At 48.2% G+C, this 16851-nt stretch overlaps 1 protein-coding gene across 4 annotated transcripts in view; it reads right to left on the bottom strand.

Moving 5' to 3' along the window:
• Positions 1–9090: 9090 nt before the first annotated feature.
• LOC146813458 (uncharacterized) overlaps positions 9091–16851 on the bottom strand; it is a 315417-nt gene continuing 307656 nt past the window's right edge. For all 4 annotated transcript variants that reach the window (XM_085620215.1, XM_085620214.1, XM_085620216.1 and 1 more), the window contains exon 15: positions 9091–13845. In XM_085620215.1, the coding sequence (XP_085476341.1) occupies positions 13672–13845 (174 nt within the window). In that variant the 3' untranslated portion in view covers positions 9091–13671. The remainder of the gene's footprint in view (positions 13846–16851) is intronic.

The following is a 16851-nucleotide window of genomic DNA, read 5'->3' as shown; positions in this document are numbered from 1 at the left end:
GGTGACACCAGCCATTGGAAATAAAGGGCGGGGCTTAAAGCCCCTTTCTAGAACTCCTCATCTGCATTAAATCTCGCCGAGCAAGCTGCACATGTGCGCAGCAACGCTAGGCTTGACCTAAAAACAAGATTCTGTGTTCCGAACCCAACATTAGATGGAAGGGTAGTGCACAGCATGTGATCTACAACAGATTCTGCAAACCTCCTGGTGCAGGTTGAACCAGGGTTTCAACAGAGCTTGTAATCAGGTGTTAGTTCATGCAGGGTCAAAAGACGAAACAGAGGGGGCGTGGCTAGCGGCCAATGAGAAAGGCGGCTAGTTAGTGAGGCTCCCACATCCCCGCCATAAATCCTACATTATCCTGTGTCGCAATCAGCTGGAAACGCACCTTGAGAATGGTCAGCGGCCCGGCGATCCGCTGCCGCTTTGTGCGAAACGAGTGGACTCCTCTGCGACGTGCCGACGATGAAGCTCGGCCGGACTGTGGAGCGGGACCTAACATGGTGGCTTGGGGACACTCGATCAAAGAGTAGCGATCGGCATAGCGCCAGAGCATCACGGGCACAGCATGCGACAAAGCAGCAGCGCTGGGTGCATACCTCCGTGGCTCCGATCGCGGTGTTGGAGGCAGCGAGAAGCTGAGGGCGCCAGACCGGAGAGGTACAGGAGCAACTACTGTGGGGCAGAGCTCGTAAATAGAGACCCCGGCTTTTGCGGCCTACTGGGCCTGGGCCTTATTGTTGGAGAATACCCTGCCGCCAGCGCTGCTGAGGCCAGCCGCGAACCGCTGCCACGGGGGCGGATTAGATACGGGCCTCGGACGGCGGCGCTGCTCGGTGGCGCCCCCCCGCCCTTGTGCAGCAGGGGGCGAGAACTTGTTTCTGGTGGGTGGTGGCGGACTGAGTGGAGCTCCAGAAAACTGAGGTGGGTTGGTGGTGCCCCCTTGCCCCCCCCCCCCGTCCCTCGGCTGTACATCCAGGTGCAGTCAGTCACGGCCTGGGTCGGGAGAGTGGACCTACCGGTGGGACCAGTGCTGGGGGTTTCTGGCTGGAGGACGCGCCTTGCCCGGGGGACAGGTGATACTGACGGCGCAAGCCAACCTCCCCACTGGGGAAATAGTACAGGCCTACACCCTGAAAGGGAGGGGAGGGCCCCTGCTGACAGATTGGGTCCATCTACAAAGCTCAGCTCAACTCGGCAGTAACACAGGTGCGAAGTGAGAGAGCCCTGGACCATATCAAGGCCTACGGTTGGATAGCTCTCCTGGGTGCGGTTGGCGGTGGGCCCTGGGGAAACCTGACAGGCCGACAGCGAGAGTAAGTTGCTTGCTGGGTAGGCGGCAGGGATTACCGGGGTTGCTCTTGCTCCAGGGCCCATTCCGCACTACGGCGCAAATATGGCAACGGGCAGAGGTCCGAAGACAAATGCGCAGACCAAGCTGGGCAAGTATACCTGGGGCTAGTCTGGGGAGGAACGTGAGACACAGCCCTCGGAGACGCCAGGAACGCAGGGCGATCCCAAGCAGGGGCCGTAGCCCACACTCCATGACGTCATGGAAGCTATAAGCGGTCTCCGCACATCCCTTGACTCAGTTACTGTCGAAGTGTCCCTCATAAGGGCGGATTTTCGTAAAATGGATGAAAGGGTGAAGAAACTTAAAATTGTCACTACGTCGCTCCAAACTGACACGTCCCAACTTCAGGCACAGGTGACTGAGTTACAGAACAGGCAAGAGAGGATGGCGCAACAGCTGGACGAATACGAAGGGCGGGCCCGACGCAACAACATACGGATTCTGGGAGTTCCGGAACGGGCGGAGGGGCCAGCGGCTGATCTCTATGTTGAGGACTTAATAACAAAGCACTTGCAACCCAAGAGTTTGTCGCGATACTTTTCGATAGAACGAGCGCATCGGGTGCCAGGGGGTAAACCGAAGCCCGGGATCCCCCCCCCCCAGGCCCATCATAGCCCGGATCTTTAACTATAGAGACAGAGACATCATATTACAGACAGCAAGATCTAGTCCTCCACTTAAGGTTGAAAATAGCAACGTCACTTTCTTCCCAGACTTCACGGCCAAAGTCCAGGCTCAACGGCGGAGTTTTCAGGCGGTTAAAAAAGAACTCCGAGACTGTGAATTGAAATATGCCATGCTCTTTCCGGCGAGGCTTAGAGTGGAATCGGAGGGCAAGGCGTGGTTCTTTGCGTCGCCGGAGGAGGCGTGGGACTGGTTGGAGGGATGGCGTAGGGTGGGGAGCCAGTGTCGCCACAACAATGGTGGAACCCGACCACGCAGAGAAAACATCGGGACTCTGCTTGCCACGGATCGTGGTGCCTCGATAGTGAAAGAGTCCTCGCACAAGTAGTGCATGAACCAGAGATCAAAACGCATGCTGTGTGAAGATAATGCAAGTACTGTCGTGATGGTTAGATGGTTCCAATGAACTGCTTTAAACTGTGGGTTGCCCGAGTCTTGCTTGTCTTAATGTCGGACATGAACAATCTTGAAGGGAGGTGTACATTCTAGCCACCTTATTAGCCAATTGGCCTGGGAATGGTAAAATGTTTGTGATAGACAAGACGTACAATGTAGTTAGCGGGGATGGGCACGTGCTAAGCCCGCGCCTTTCAGTATTTGTGGGAGGGAGAGAGGCACTCTGTCAGTTGGGGAGTGGGTAGTTCTAAATCCACGGGTGAGAGGGCAGGGAGGGGGCGGGAGCTGGGGGGAGGGATGGGGGTTCGTTTTTGCAAAGTGTGGTTGACTTTTGCAGTATTAATAGAGTATTGTCATGTACCAACTTTATTGCTGAATTAGGGTATGGGGGAGATGTGAAGAGCAATATAGCGTTCGGACAGCTCGTATCAAGTGTGTCTTACACACCGCTGTTGAACTGTCAGGTCATGCCTCTCTGTGTGTCAGATGATGGGGGGTGACAGAGATGTGTCGCTCTCTATCCTTACTTGGAATGTGAATGGGATAGGAGATAAAATCAAGTGGTGGATTTTTCAGCAGTACTTGAAACGCCAGTCTCCAGATGGGTGGTGCTGCTACAGGAGACGCATCTAGTGGGAAACAAGAGTAAAGCCCTCACACGGTGGGGATATAGCCTCCTAGTACATGCAGACTACACCACAGGTTCGCGGGGAACAGGTATATTAGTTAAAAAAAACTTGGCCCTGACTGCGCACCGTACATGGGCAGATCCCAGGGGACGCTTTGCTGTCCTGGAGGCCCAGTGGGAAGGAAGAGCGCTCAACATAATTTCACTATACCTGCCACCGGCACTCGGTAAAGAAGCCCTAACAGACCTTGGTAAAATACTTACTGACCTTCCCGTGGGCACACTCATCATGGGGGGTGACTATAACCTAACCATAGATGACACAATCGATAGACACCCCCAACGACTAGGGGCAAGACCAAACGTGCTAATGGCGGAATTTATAAGGGCTATGGGCCTGATAGATATAGGACGCACACTTCACCTAAACACGCCGCAATTCACATATTTCTCTAACGCGCATAAGAGTTCATCCCGTATTGATTATTTGCTGACACACACAAAATCGATAGGTCATTTTAGACACCCACGGGTTCTGCCAAGAGGGATCTCGGATCACTCCCCGGTTCATATCGAATTCACACACTGGGAACACCAGCCACGTACCACTATTGTGTTAAACCCATGGTTGCTAAAAATCCCTGATATCAAGGAGGAACTGTGCACGCAAACTGGGAACTACTTTGAAGACAATTTGGGGTCGGTTAGTTCGGCACTTACTATCTGGGAAGCATTTAAAGTGGTTTTGAAGGGGCAGGCTCTGTCTCTAAAAACTGCCTACATGCAGAACAAACGACGCATACTACTCCAGCTGGAAGACAAGCTCCAGCGGCTTGAATTAGATCACACAAATGGGCCAACAGACGACACGCAACACCGTCTCCTAATCAAACAGGAAGAATATAAACTCAAAGCTAGGGAACATATGATGGCCAAGCATCTCCATACTCAGCATAGACTATATGAATTGGGTGATAGGGCTGGGAAAACATTGGCATGGTTAGAGAAAAGGGAACAAGGGGACCGTTGGGTGCCGAAGCTCACATTACCTGGTTGCGTGACAATTACACATCCCAGAGATATAGCGGAGGCATTCGCAGATCACTTTGAGGAAATGTATTCTCCCTCCACCACCTACACTGCAGAAGACTCCCGCCAATTTCTCTCTGACAGTGTCCTACCTATACTCTCCGAATCAGAGAGAGACATTCTTGATGGTGAATTCTCTGATGATGAAATTCAGAAAGGCATTGCTCAAATTCGGTCCGGGAAGGCGATGGGGCCTAATGGCACTCCCATTGAGTTCTTGAAGGTGGTGGCCCCGCATTTACGAGCTATGTATAACGAGAGTTATGAGACCGGAAAATTGCCAAAAGACCAGCGTCTTGTCACCATAGTAGTTATCCGTAAGCCAGGGAAGCCCGCGGATAAATGTGGTTCATATAGACCGATCTCATTGATTAACGTGGAGGCTAAGATATTGGCAAAGGTGCTTGCCACTAGATTAGTCGCAGTCATCTCCTCCTTAGTGCACCCAGACCAATCGGGCTTTATGCCCGGTAGAAATACGGCACTTAACATCCGTCGTTTCCATACCATGCTCGCACGTAGAGACTATATCGAGGAGGATGCCGTGGTCCTTTCGTTGGATGCGTCCATGGCATTTAATTCTATTGAATGGCCATACCTATTCGCGGTCCTGGAGAGGTTGGGATTTGGTCAGAAATTTCTAGGCTGGGTGCGGTTGCTTTATACCACTATACAGGGTCAAATACGAGTCAATAACTATACATCCCGTGCCTTTACGTTGCGAAGGGGCACCCGACAGGGTTGCCCGCTGTCGCCACTGTTATTTTCCCTCGTGCTGGAGCCACTCGCAGCGTCGATCCGGCGGGATGCAATGGTAAGAGGGCTTAAGTGGACAATGGACCATGAAGACAGAATATCGCTATACGCTGATGATATACTGCTATATCTTGCTTCCCCCTATTCATCCATCCATGCTGTCCTGAACACATTTACAAACTTTGGGAAATACTCCGGCTATGCCATTAACTGGAGCAAATCTGTACTGTTTATGCTTCGGGGGCAGGTTCCCCGTCTTCCGGCGAATTGCACGATAGAGGTGGCTAGAGATGGTTTCCGGTACCTAGGGATCTATGTCACGACGGATCCGGCCCTGTTTCATAGTCATAACCTGGCCCCTCCGCTGGCATGGTTGCGAGCGGATGTAAAGCACTGGAGGTCCCTGCCGCTGTCCCTAGTGGGACGTGCAGCTCTCTTTAAGATGTTGGCTCTCCCACGTTTTTTATATATTCTTCAGAACTGCCCGTAGCGTGTTCCAGATGCATACTTCGCAGCGGTGGAGAGTGAGGTCCGTACACTGCTGTGGGACGGTGGGACCCCACGTGTGTCACTGAAAAAGTTAACCAGGGGGTGGTATGATGGTGGCATAGCCCTTCCAGACCTTAAACTATATTACTGGGCTTCGCAACTGGTGGTGGTGAATCACTGGAAATACCACTCTCCCAACGACCCGGCATATGTGCTGGACAGCTACCAAACTGGGCGCGCCGGCTACCTGGGTGCACTGTACTCCAAAGTCAAGAAGCAGAGGTTTATTGGGCCCACTTCTCACACGATAGATATCTGGCACCAGGCGAACTCCCGTTTGGGTTGGGCAAATACACTTACAAAAGCGACACCATTGTGGCAAGCCCAGAGACTGGGTACCCTGTGTCACCAACCGGGGTTCGACAAGTGGGACACCATCGGAATCTCAGTAGTGGGGGATTTGATCAAAAAGGGTTCCATCCTTAGCTTTGAGGAGCTTAAGGGGAGTTGCCACATGGCACAAGGGGAACTGTTCTGCTATTTGCAGATCAGACACGCCCTCCTGACGGCTTCCTCAGACCTCGAAGACATACCAGAATCGTCACCCTTAAAGGACCGGTTGTTAGATGGGCCACTGCACTCGAAGGCCATATCCCTAACATATAAAAAATTATGTAATAACTTGCCCGATACTTTTGAGAAACTTAGAGACAAGTGGCAAAGCGACTTGGGGCCCATTGAGGAGGAGGAATGGCAGGAGGCATTGATGTCCCCTAGAGAAGCGGCTATCACCCTCCGCTTCCGACTGATTCAACTCAGGATCTTACATAGGTCCTATATGACGGAGTCGTCCTGGCCAAAATAGGCGCTAGGGCGGACGCGCTCTGTCTTAGGGTGTGCAAACAAACGGCCACCTTTTTCCACATGATCTGGGAATGCACTGCTGTGAAGCCGCTATGGGAGGGAGCCACAACCAGAATTCAGACTGCATTGGGGAAAAAGTTACTCCTCACACCTCAGCTGGGTTTACTTAATATGTGGGCGGCTACGGACCTCACGGAAACTGAGCAACAGATGACAACACTAGGATATACCCTGGTTAAGCGTGAGATAGCACGAAATTGGGGGGCTGCAGACATACCATCCGTTCTGGTATGGGTGAGGGAACTTGACAGGTGTATGGTGGCGGAAAAGGAAGTATTCACAACATGTGGCTGCCCCAAAAAGCGGGATAAGAAATGGAAGGCGTGGAATAGCTACCGGGGAAATATATGCATACCGCCAGTAGTGGAATTAAAAATGCGAAGAAAAGAACTCAGGGATGTGCTGCAATTGTAACTGTAATTCATTATCCCCTACCTATATGTATTATGGTCAGCAACTGTGTTGACAAGGTATGATGTACACGACTGTTACCAAGTTCAATAGAAAGAATTCAAAACAAAAAAAAAAGACGAAACGGAAGAGGGTGCCATGGTCTTTGGAGCAAAGATGGCGGTGTACTATTAGTTCAGGCCATACAGGCCGGCTATGCAAGGCGTGTACCCACAGGAGCCAAGTGAAATGGTGTGATATGACCAAAATTCATGAAGCGCAACAAAGGCCAGTGGGCGTCTAGGTGCTGAGAGTACAGACTCTCTCAGGCTACAAGATACAGGGGGACACAAGTGGCGCCATTAGTCACCGAATCCTATTGGTTGGTTTGCTCCTTATCCCACTCTAGGCCCCTGAGGGGGGAGTGAAAAGCACAAGTGGCTTTAAGAGCTATGTGCACTTTGTGTGCCTGTCTTTTTCTCCATGATCCCTAATACGAGGGGTAGCAAGGGCAGTGCGAAGGGTGCTAGGGACACGCCAGGGGCAGCAGCTGCGACCCCTGCCTACCCCTTAAAGACACCAGTGCTCCATCATTCAAGGCTCCTATTTGCTAATCAAAAGGTCAGCAAGTGGTAACTTCCTGAGATCAGAGGGCATGGACGTGCGGTTTAACGCCCCGTGACCTCAGTAAAAGGGAGCTGTTCCTTCGCAGAGAGGGGCTGTGCAAGAGGTGCCGCTGGATTATCGTCATCCTTTGCATTATCACGAGCACCTTTGTTTCATTCTCCTAAGTGGACAGTTATGGTTTACAATTTGTGAGTAGAGGGTAAGCAGTGTGAACAGTGCCTGAGAAGAGCATCTGCACCCCACAAACCTTTGCACACCTCAACCACTGCCAATCTCAAAGGGATTGTAGGAACAAAGGGACTCATAGCTTGGGAAATCTGTGCCACCCTGCTCTGTTTGCAGTTTCTGGTCTGCCTCGTGATGTTACCTCGGTGTACCCGGCAAATTGTGCGTCCCCTCAAAAGATATTAGAAGGCAGAGCCCAGGTCATGCTTTTTTGAGGTGGCACCCACAGTGTATCTCAGGTCCATACTTGGCTGCAAAGTTGCTGGTGGGGCAGATGGAAGACTGTCGAGTCAAGGTGCTGGCGTTCTTGCTAAGATGTGAATTCTGGGTGTGTCTTTCGGCAAGTGAATGTGTGACATAGGGCCACATGTATGAAGCTTTTTTGCAGTCGCAAACGTGCAGTTCTGTGAATCGTACCATTGCGACCTGAAAAAACTACGCTTTGGTAGTATGTTACCGGACCTGATTTGCGACCAAATACCAATTCGGTGTTTGGACAGAGCATCCCTTCCAAACACTGAATCAGAATGGTATGTTTTAATGTTTTGACACCGAATTCCAGTCACAAAACATTAATTTACCAACTACAGAAGTGTAGTGGTAATACATTCGCAGCTGGGTAAGGGGTTCCCTTGGGATTTCTTTCCATATGTCAATGTAAAAAAAAAAGTTTGTTTAAGAGAAAGCAGTGGTTCATAGCACCACTGTGTCTTCTTAAACAAACAAAAGAAGAAAAAAAAATATTTTTAAATGCATCCCATTTTCCTTTAAGGAAAACGGGTTACATTTAAAAAAAACTGCTTAATGTAAACGCAATCACAGACATGGTGGTCTGCTGACCTGAACAGGCCACCTTCCCTGTGAAGACGTCCATCCCTAATGGGTCGCAAATTGCAACCTACCTTATTAATATTCATGAGCTAGGTTATTGTGCGACCCACTAGGAGTCGCTGAAAGAAAGTCCATGTGTGTGATTCGTAGAAAATCGCAATTCGGTAATCGCTACTCTTAATATTGGTACATCTGACCCTTAGTGAATTACGATTTGGTCATGTCTCGTAGTCAGTGAGAGTCAGTGAGTTATTAAGTGAGAAAGTCAGCCACTGCGGGAGCCAGTGACAACGAGTCACCGCGGCTGAACTGGTTTCAAGAGCCTAGCAGCAGCGAGTCAGTCTACATGTGAGCATCAGACCAATTCACAAAACCATTTCAAAGAAAAAGCCTAGAATGTGCTAAGTTAATTCCTAAGATTTTGGAAATCTTAAAGAATTCAAAGATTAGTCAAAGAAATCTATTTCACCTGCATGTTTCCTTGCGATCGCAAATACATAAGGTTTTCTGCTTGCGAAGCTGGAGCGGCGTGCAATTCTGCATGCTTAAATTCAACAGGAGTGCATTTCCGAATTTTACTTTATTCCCCATGGAATAACCCCTTCACTTTTGGGGGTGTTCCCTTCCCTGCTTTAGAGAAGCCGGCTATGTGGCTTTTTTGTGTGAAACCCGAGTAAAAACACTCCACAAAAGCGTAATTTAGCACATTTCTTTACTCTTTTTAGATCTGCTCTCACAGTTTTATGTCTTATGTACAAAACCTGTAATAGACGCTAGTACGGAGTTCAGGATTCCATAAACATTCCTAGACTCACTCCATGCGTTGATTTCACATCATTTTCCATATACTTTCTCTTTCTTTTAGCTTACCCTCAGTTCTCGTGTCTCCTTACATCCGCCGTCCCTCCTGTTCTACAGAGACCTTCCCTCACCCTCTCCACACTGCACCAATGATCCCTTCACACTCATCACCTCTAGAAATCATCCGTTCCTAGTTAGTTTCTGACACTTGAATCCACCACCCTGCAGATGGGCCACAAAAGCCACCCAAAGACGACACGAAAAGCTTTAGGGAATCAATTTACATTTTAAAAATAGCAACATCGCAGTTTACATTCGAACTGGATTTGGCACTATTTAAATTTTAAACTTTACTTCCGTATGCGTTTCATTTTGTATTGGCGCGCCCATTCACGTGAATATTTGCCAAATATGACGTTTGCTGAGCACCTTTCCATAAATTAGTTCCTCCCCTAGAGGACGCGTAGTTCATCGGTTGGATGGAGTCTCCCTTCCAATCCAGTCTTAGAACGTCCTCTCGGTAGAGACTCTGCAGAGATATCCAAGAGCAGTGACCTCCTCTCTCTGAGGCATCCTCCCCAATCTCTCCAATCAATAATTCATTCCTCATTGGATGGGGCTTCTTCATCAATCATGATCCAGACACAAGCTGTCGCTGAGTAGGTACCTGGAATCCCACTGGGTCCTTGACACAGGACTTGCAGTCCAGTATGCTCTGAGCACATTCGACAACCCGGTGAAGACCACAAGGCTGCTCACAACTGTCCGCCTTAGGGCTCGTAAAGGTCTACCGTTCCACAGCGGGAGAGCTGTGTCTCTGATTGCACATTCTTTGAGGCTCCAAGGTTTCACTTGGGATTTGTAGTGTTCTTAACACATGGAAATAATTGCATCACATTGTTTTACTTGTGCTTCCTCATACCTAGTGCTGGTGGAAAGCGGTCCTTCTTGCTGAGGTCTTTGAGCCTCTCCGTCTATTGGCTTTATATTGTTTCTAAGAATCTTCTCGCCATCCCGGCTCCTTGGACCCTCCACTGGTATGTAAATAATATTAAAGTTTACCCTCAGTTTGTCAAGGGAGAGAAGCTTTCTCTCCTCACTAGTGTGCGCTGGACTCATTCTTCATTTACAGTCCACGATACTCTAAGTGGAGCTTCTGAAATGACTAGAGTTGTGGCTTCCTTCAAAAGCATCGTCCCACGCACAAAGATGAGGGAGCGCAACACGTCTTGGGAAACTTGTACATATCTCTTAAAGTGTTACCATACACAGTTCATGTTGTTTTAAATCACTTTTTGAACAAGACAAGTTCTTTCAATCATTGATTTAAATTTTACATGTAAATATATTTGTTCATTTTTATAATTCTTTCACTAATAGAAGGCCACATCTGTGCGCATCAGCGTTACTTCGGGTTTCCGGACTCAATTTCTTTTCAGTTTAATTTCATAGCCTTTTGTTATCACCCAATAGACTCCTATTTTCCGGATTAGCATTTGATGTGAAATTTTGTCAATGGGGCAGAATTCCCCTGTGGTGGGTGTTTACACTGACCCTAGCAACAACCCAAGCCCCCATGTCCGGACTCCAACCGGAGTGCCTTATTCGCACTACTCTGTACTCCTCGAAGCGATAAAAGTTCACTTTGTCAAACAAATCCAAGCTGTATAGCTGATCACGTCAAACAATAAAAATATAAACGATAATTAAGTACACTATGAACACTCAAAAACAAAATTTCTGCTGCTACGTTACTTCGTTTTACCCATAGTTATTTAAATTTAATATCTGTAAGGCTTTCATATAAGATGAACTTGTTTTAAATAGTGCCTAATACCACACTGCTTCTAGGTGCTGTGCCAGGGATTACCACTGCCCACTTTAATGTTACTCAGTATTGCAGTTATTCAATTGAACGAGCTCAGAAGGACTGATAGCGGCTTAGATTTCTTTAAATATCGCCTTGTTACCAGTAGATCTCAGAGGCAAGCCTTTATCTTGCTGACCCATTGTGTCTGCGTTCATGCAGCAATGATTCAGGTTTCTTTTTGGTTTTCCACAAAGCTCTTGGGGATTTTTTTGGTCTCCCCTGAATAGTTTGTGGTGTTATTTCCCACAGCTTTGGTGAGGGCAGAATTATTGACACTCAGTTCCCAAGTCTGACATTAAGATACAAATCTTGATTTTTAAATTCTTGACTATCTTTGACACTAACTTCTGTAGAGCTCTCTAAAATATATTAACCTAACTCTAGCATTGTCCTCATGACATTAGTATTCAGTAATAAAGCGAGAAGTAAAGGAGTACAAACAGGCAGCAAAATTCTTCTTCTAAGCTGCAGCCTGTAAATATTGTAGATTCACTTGCAAGGTGGGATTCTGCCTCTACCTGGCTGGGCTTCGAACAGCACTGTGTTTTCCTTCACAGCATGTAAAGTAGTGTTGCCCTGAACTGTGTCACTACCACTTCTCTGTGATGTTGCCTCAAAGGCCGCAAAGGTCTGCATCGCAAGGATGTAACATCCTGATGCCGCTAACTCTCTGTGCAGGGGTAGCCATCTCTCCACAGCCTCTTTGAAGTATGCTCCTCCATCCGATGCACTCGCTTTTGTGAAGCGGCCAAAGAGGTCTCTTTTGGTCACTGTCGTGTTCATTCGGAAACTACAGCGCAGGGGTGGTGAGTTTTTGCTCCGTGATGGCTTGATTGGGAGTGTAGACCGCCACACTGGAGGGAGGGCGGTCACTGTCATGTTCATTCGGAAACTACAGCGCAGGGGTGGTGAGTTTTTGCTCCGTGATGGCTTGATTGGGAGTGTAGACCGCCACACTGGAGGGAGGGCGGTCACTGTCATGTTCATTCGGAAACTACAGCGCAGGGGTGGTGAGTTTTTGCTCCGTGATGGCTTGATTGGGAGTGTAGACCGCCACACTGGAGGGAGGGCGTTCACTATCTTGGCCCTTGCTTTTAACACACACTCGTTTCACTTTCCGCCACTTCTGAGAATGATTATTTGATAATCACCTTCCATAATACAGGTTTTTAAGAGGTTACTTTGAAAAATGATAAATAATATTTAGGAACTTTTTTGTTCTGCTTTTATACTTTGAAGTATTTTTTGTGTGTCTGGGATTCACTTTTTTTTTTATATCTGTCTGGGATTTTCTGTTTTGTTTATGACATTGTCAATAGGTAAACACTTCAACATGGACGAGGCTACTCTTAAACCACAGAGATAAGTACCTTTGTGACATCCAACAGAAGGGGGTGCTGACAACCAAAGCAAGGAAAGGTGACACCAAATTCAAAGAGAGAGGCTTAAGTATGCCAGGAAGGTGTTGCTTCTAATGCACACTAACTGCCTGTTTCAAAAGCAAAATACAATGAAACGCCTGGCCACACAAAAATAAAACAATAAAACAGCCATGCCTTCACATCCCAGAGGATGACAGAAATGAAACAGTTGCCATGGATTCATCTTTTACCTCTCACAGTTTGAAAAAAAAACCTTTACGCGGAGCAGACTGATGACTTAAACTGCACCTGGTTACAGGCGAATGATCCCTATACCTGATTGTGCCATCTCGCTTCTCACCAATAATCGTGCCACAAGGCCACTTTTGGGGGCTACCAACCTGCATTAGATGTCTTTTTTTCCCAGCTGGATTTCAGAAGGCTTATGTTTATAAAGATCAACGAAGAGATTATATATTTCACTTACAGACGTATCTGTGAATCCATACAGCAAACCCTGAACCCGGAGTGGACTTGTCCCCAACCCTGACCAACGATATTTCCTCGTGGTCGTCAAACGTTTCATAAAAAACTCACTCACCAAATGGATACAACAGGAAGCGAGAAGAGGGCTGACCCATCAAGTCCTGGTGAATCAGATTCAGATTGTTTTCCCAGTTCTCTCTTTGCATTTCTAGCTTTTCTAATATTCTTTTTTACATTGTTCCCTCAAATATTAGCCACTTTTAATCTCAGCTGATGTCTGCTTTGCATTTCCGCTGTACCTTTTCTTTCCCTTCAGAAATAAATGGCAATTTCTTGCAAAAACATTTGTGATTCTATCGTCTCCTATTTCACATAGATTACGAAATCTCATCTGTCCCATCTTTAAAAGTACAAAAATAAACCTCCTTCACACATTTCTAAAATATAGTTTTCCACGTCTTAAAAACACAGCAAAAATAATTAGAACAGTTGTGTTGCATTTGTCATAAACTCGGTTATCTAATATTTGTTAATAAAGAAAAATGGTCTTTCTGCAGCCGTACAGGAAGTGACATCATTCTGGTGGAAAGTGACATCACTGGCCAAAAGACCAGCTGACGCAAGTGATTGTCATTCAAGTAGGTTGCATTTGAGGTAGCTGCATTGAACGATCATCTGCCAAGTAAATGCGAACTCAGGATTTCTTGGGCACATGTGTTGACCGATGCTCATCAGCACGCATCCAGCATGGTAGAGGCGATCAGGGCACAAAATGGCTGCCGTAGACGCCAGCCATGCCCTCCCTGCTGGAGTCAACCGTTGGTGAAGTAGGCGTGGTGGAACTGGCCTGCTGGCTCTGAGGGGTCTGAGGCTGCGACGGGCCCTTGCTCGTTCTCTTCTGTTTTGCTCGTCGGTTTTGGAACCAGATTTTTATCTGCGGAATGGAAAAATCACAATTTGGATAGTGAGGTAAAAGAGCAAATAAAAGAGATGTGAAGAAAGGAACACAATCACTGCTAATTGAACCAGTGGGTGGAGGGGAGGGATGGTGAAAGGAACACAACAAATGAAGACTTTTAGGGGCATATTTACAACTAAAGTGGCAGAGCGCGGCGTTAACCCAAGAAGCCTAACCCCACGTTCCGCCACGTATGAAATGCAGGGCTGCACCATATTTACAACAATACGGTGCAGCCCTGCGTTTCCCCCTGCGCTGGAGCTAATTTCAGCTGCCTAGCGTCATCACAGGCACCCTTGCACCATAGTGCAAGGGTGCCTGGGTTGTAGAAAGGATAATGTTATTTACCCAGTAAGCATCTGTTCTTGGCATGTAGAGCTGTAGATTCACATGCTTTGCATACTCCTGCCATCACGTGTTGGGGCCGAATGTTTGCAAGTTGTTTTTCTTCGAAGAAGTCTCTTCAGTCATGAGGTAGGTGACTCCTCCTTTTGGTGAGAGTGTGCAGGGGCATCGACTCCATTGTTAGATTGTTTTCCCGCAAGAGGGTGAGAATGGAGAAGGTGAATGTAGTGCAGATATGTCCATGTGTATGCAATGTAAATAATGAGAACTACAACAACTACAGGAGCCCGGGGAGGTGGGAGGGCGCATGTGAATCTACAGCTCTACATGCCAAGAACAGATGTTTACTGGGTAAGTAACATAATCCGTTCGAGGCATGTGTGCTGTAGATACACATGCTTTGCATAGACTGTATAGCAGTATTCTCCCAAAGCGGTGGCTAACCGGTAGGTGTTGCAGTTGTTTGAAAAAGTGTTTTTAGCACTGCCTGCCCTACTTTAGCTTGTTCACGTGCTAACATATCCACACAATAGTTAAACCCAATTGGTCGCACACTGCTACACCTACCAGTCGTGTTCCCCCAATGAAAATGGTCCCTGAAGGTCAGCGTCGGCGGATACACCTATGCTCGAGTGTGAATGCAAGTATGCGTGGCGTGTGCCATCCCTGGACACGTGTTTCGAGGTAGTTGCCTCTCGTCAGCAGGGAGTAGGAAAATGAGTGTGGGGTTGCTGTGTAAGCTGCTAAAATCGTTATCAGGTCTAGTACCTCTCGTAGCGCGCAGGTGCGTAACCAGAGTCCGTCGACTCCACACGTGTCCAGGGATGGCTAACGCTATTCACACTTGCAATCACGACACGAGCATAGGTGTATCCGCCGACGCTAACTACAGGGACCACAGTTCTTTGGGGTAACACGCAGGTAGGTCAGCAGTGTGCGACCATTTTGTTGTAACTATTTAGTGGCTCTCTGAGCCGGGGAGTCGACGGACTCAGGTTACGCACCTGCGTTGCTACGAGAGGTACTAGACCTGATAATGATTTTAGCAGCTTACATTGCAACCCTACACTCTTTCCTACTCCCTGCTGACGAGAGGCAACTACCTCGAAACACGTGTCCAGGGATGGCTAACGCTATTCACACTTGCAATCACGACACGAGCATAGGTGTATCCGCCGACGCTAACTACAGGGACCACAGTTCTTTGGGGTAACACGCAGGTAGGTCAGCAGTGTGCGACCATTTTGTTGTAACTATTTAGTGGCTCTCTGAGCCGGGGAGTCGACGGACTCAGGTTACGCACCTGCGTTGCTACGAGAGGTACTAGACCTGATAATGATTTTAGCAGCTTACATTGCAACCCTACACTCTTTCCTACTCCCTGCTGACGAGAGGCAACTACCTCGAAACACGTGTCCAGGGATGGCTAACGCTATTCACACTTGCAATCACGACACGAGCATAGGTGTATCCGCCGACGCTAACTACAGGGACCACAGTTCTTTGGGGTAACACGCAGGTAGGTCAGCAGTGTGCGACCATTTTGTTGTAACTATTTAGTGGCTCTCTGAGCCGGGGAGTCGACGGACTCAGGTTACGCACCTGCGTTGCTACGAGAGGTACTAGACCTGATAATGATTTTAGCAGCTTACATTGCAACCCTACACTCTTTCCTACTCCCTGCTGACGAGAGGCAACTACCTCGAAACACGTGTCCAGGGATGGCTAACGCTATTCACACTTGCAATCACGACACGAGCATAGGTGTATCCGCCGACGCTAACTACAGGGACCACAGTTCTTTGGGGTAACACGCAGGTAGGTCAGCAGTGTGCGACCATTTTGTTGTAACTATTTAGTGGCTCTCTGAGCCGGGGAGTCGACGGACTCAGGTTACGCACCTGCGTTGCTACGAGAGGTACTAGACCTGATAATGATTTTAGCAGCTTACATTGCAACCCTACACTCTTTCCTACTCCCTGCTGACGAGAGGCAACTACCTCGAAACACGTGTCCAGGGATGGCTAACGCTATTCACACTTGCAATCACGACACGAGCATAGGTGTATCCGCCGACGCTAACTACAGGGACCACAGTTCTTTGGGGTAACACGCAGGTAGGTCAGCAGTGTGCGACCATTTTGTTGTAACTATTTAGTGGCTCTCTGAGCCGGGGAGTCGACGGACTCAGGTTACGCACCTGCGTTGCTACGAGAGGTACTAGACCTGATAATGATTTTAGCAGCTTACATTGCAACCCTACACTCTTTCCTACTCCCTGCTGACGAGAGGCAACTACCTCGAAACACGTGTCCAGGGATGGCTAACGCTATTCACACTTGCAATCACGACACGAGCATAGGTGTATCCGCCGACGCTAACAACAGGGACCACAGTTCTTTGGGGTAACACGCAGGTAGGTCAGCAGTGTGTGACCATTTTGTTGTAACTATTTAGTGGCTCTCTGAGCCGGGGAGTCGACGGACTCAGGTTACGCACCTGCGTTGCTACGAGAGGTACTAGACCTGATAATGATTTTAGCAGCTTACATTGCAACCCTACACTCTTTCCTACTCCCTGCTGACGAGAGGCAACTACCTCGAAACACGTGTCCAGGGATGGCTAACGCTATTCACA

This window comes from Triturus cristatus, chromosome 7 (genome assembly GCF_964204655.1).
Source record: "Triturus cristatus chromosome 7, aTriCri1.1, whole genome shotgun sequence".
Classification (NCBI taxonomy): domain Eukaryota; kingdom Metazoa; phylum Chordata; class Amphibia; order Caudata; family Salamandridae; genus Triturus; species Triturus cristatus.
This window is presented reverse-complemented; position numbering and strand designations above follow the sequence as displayed.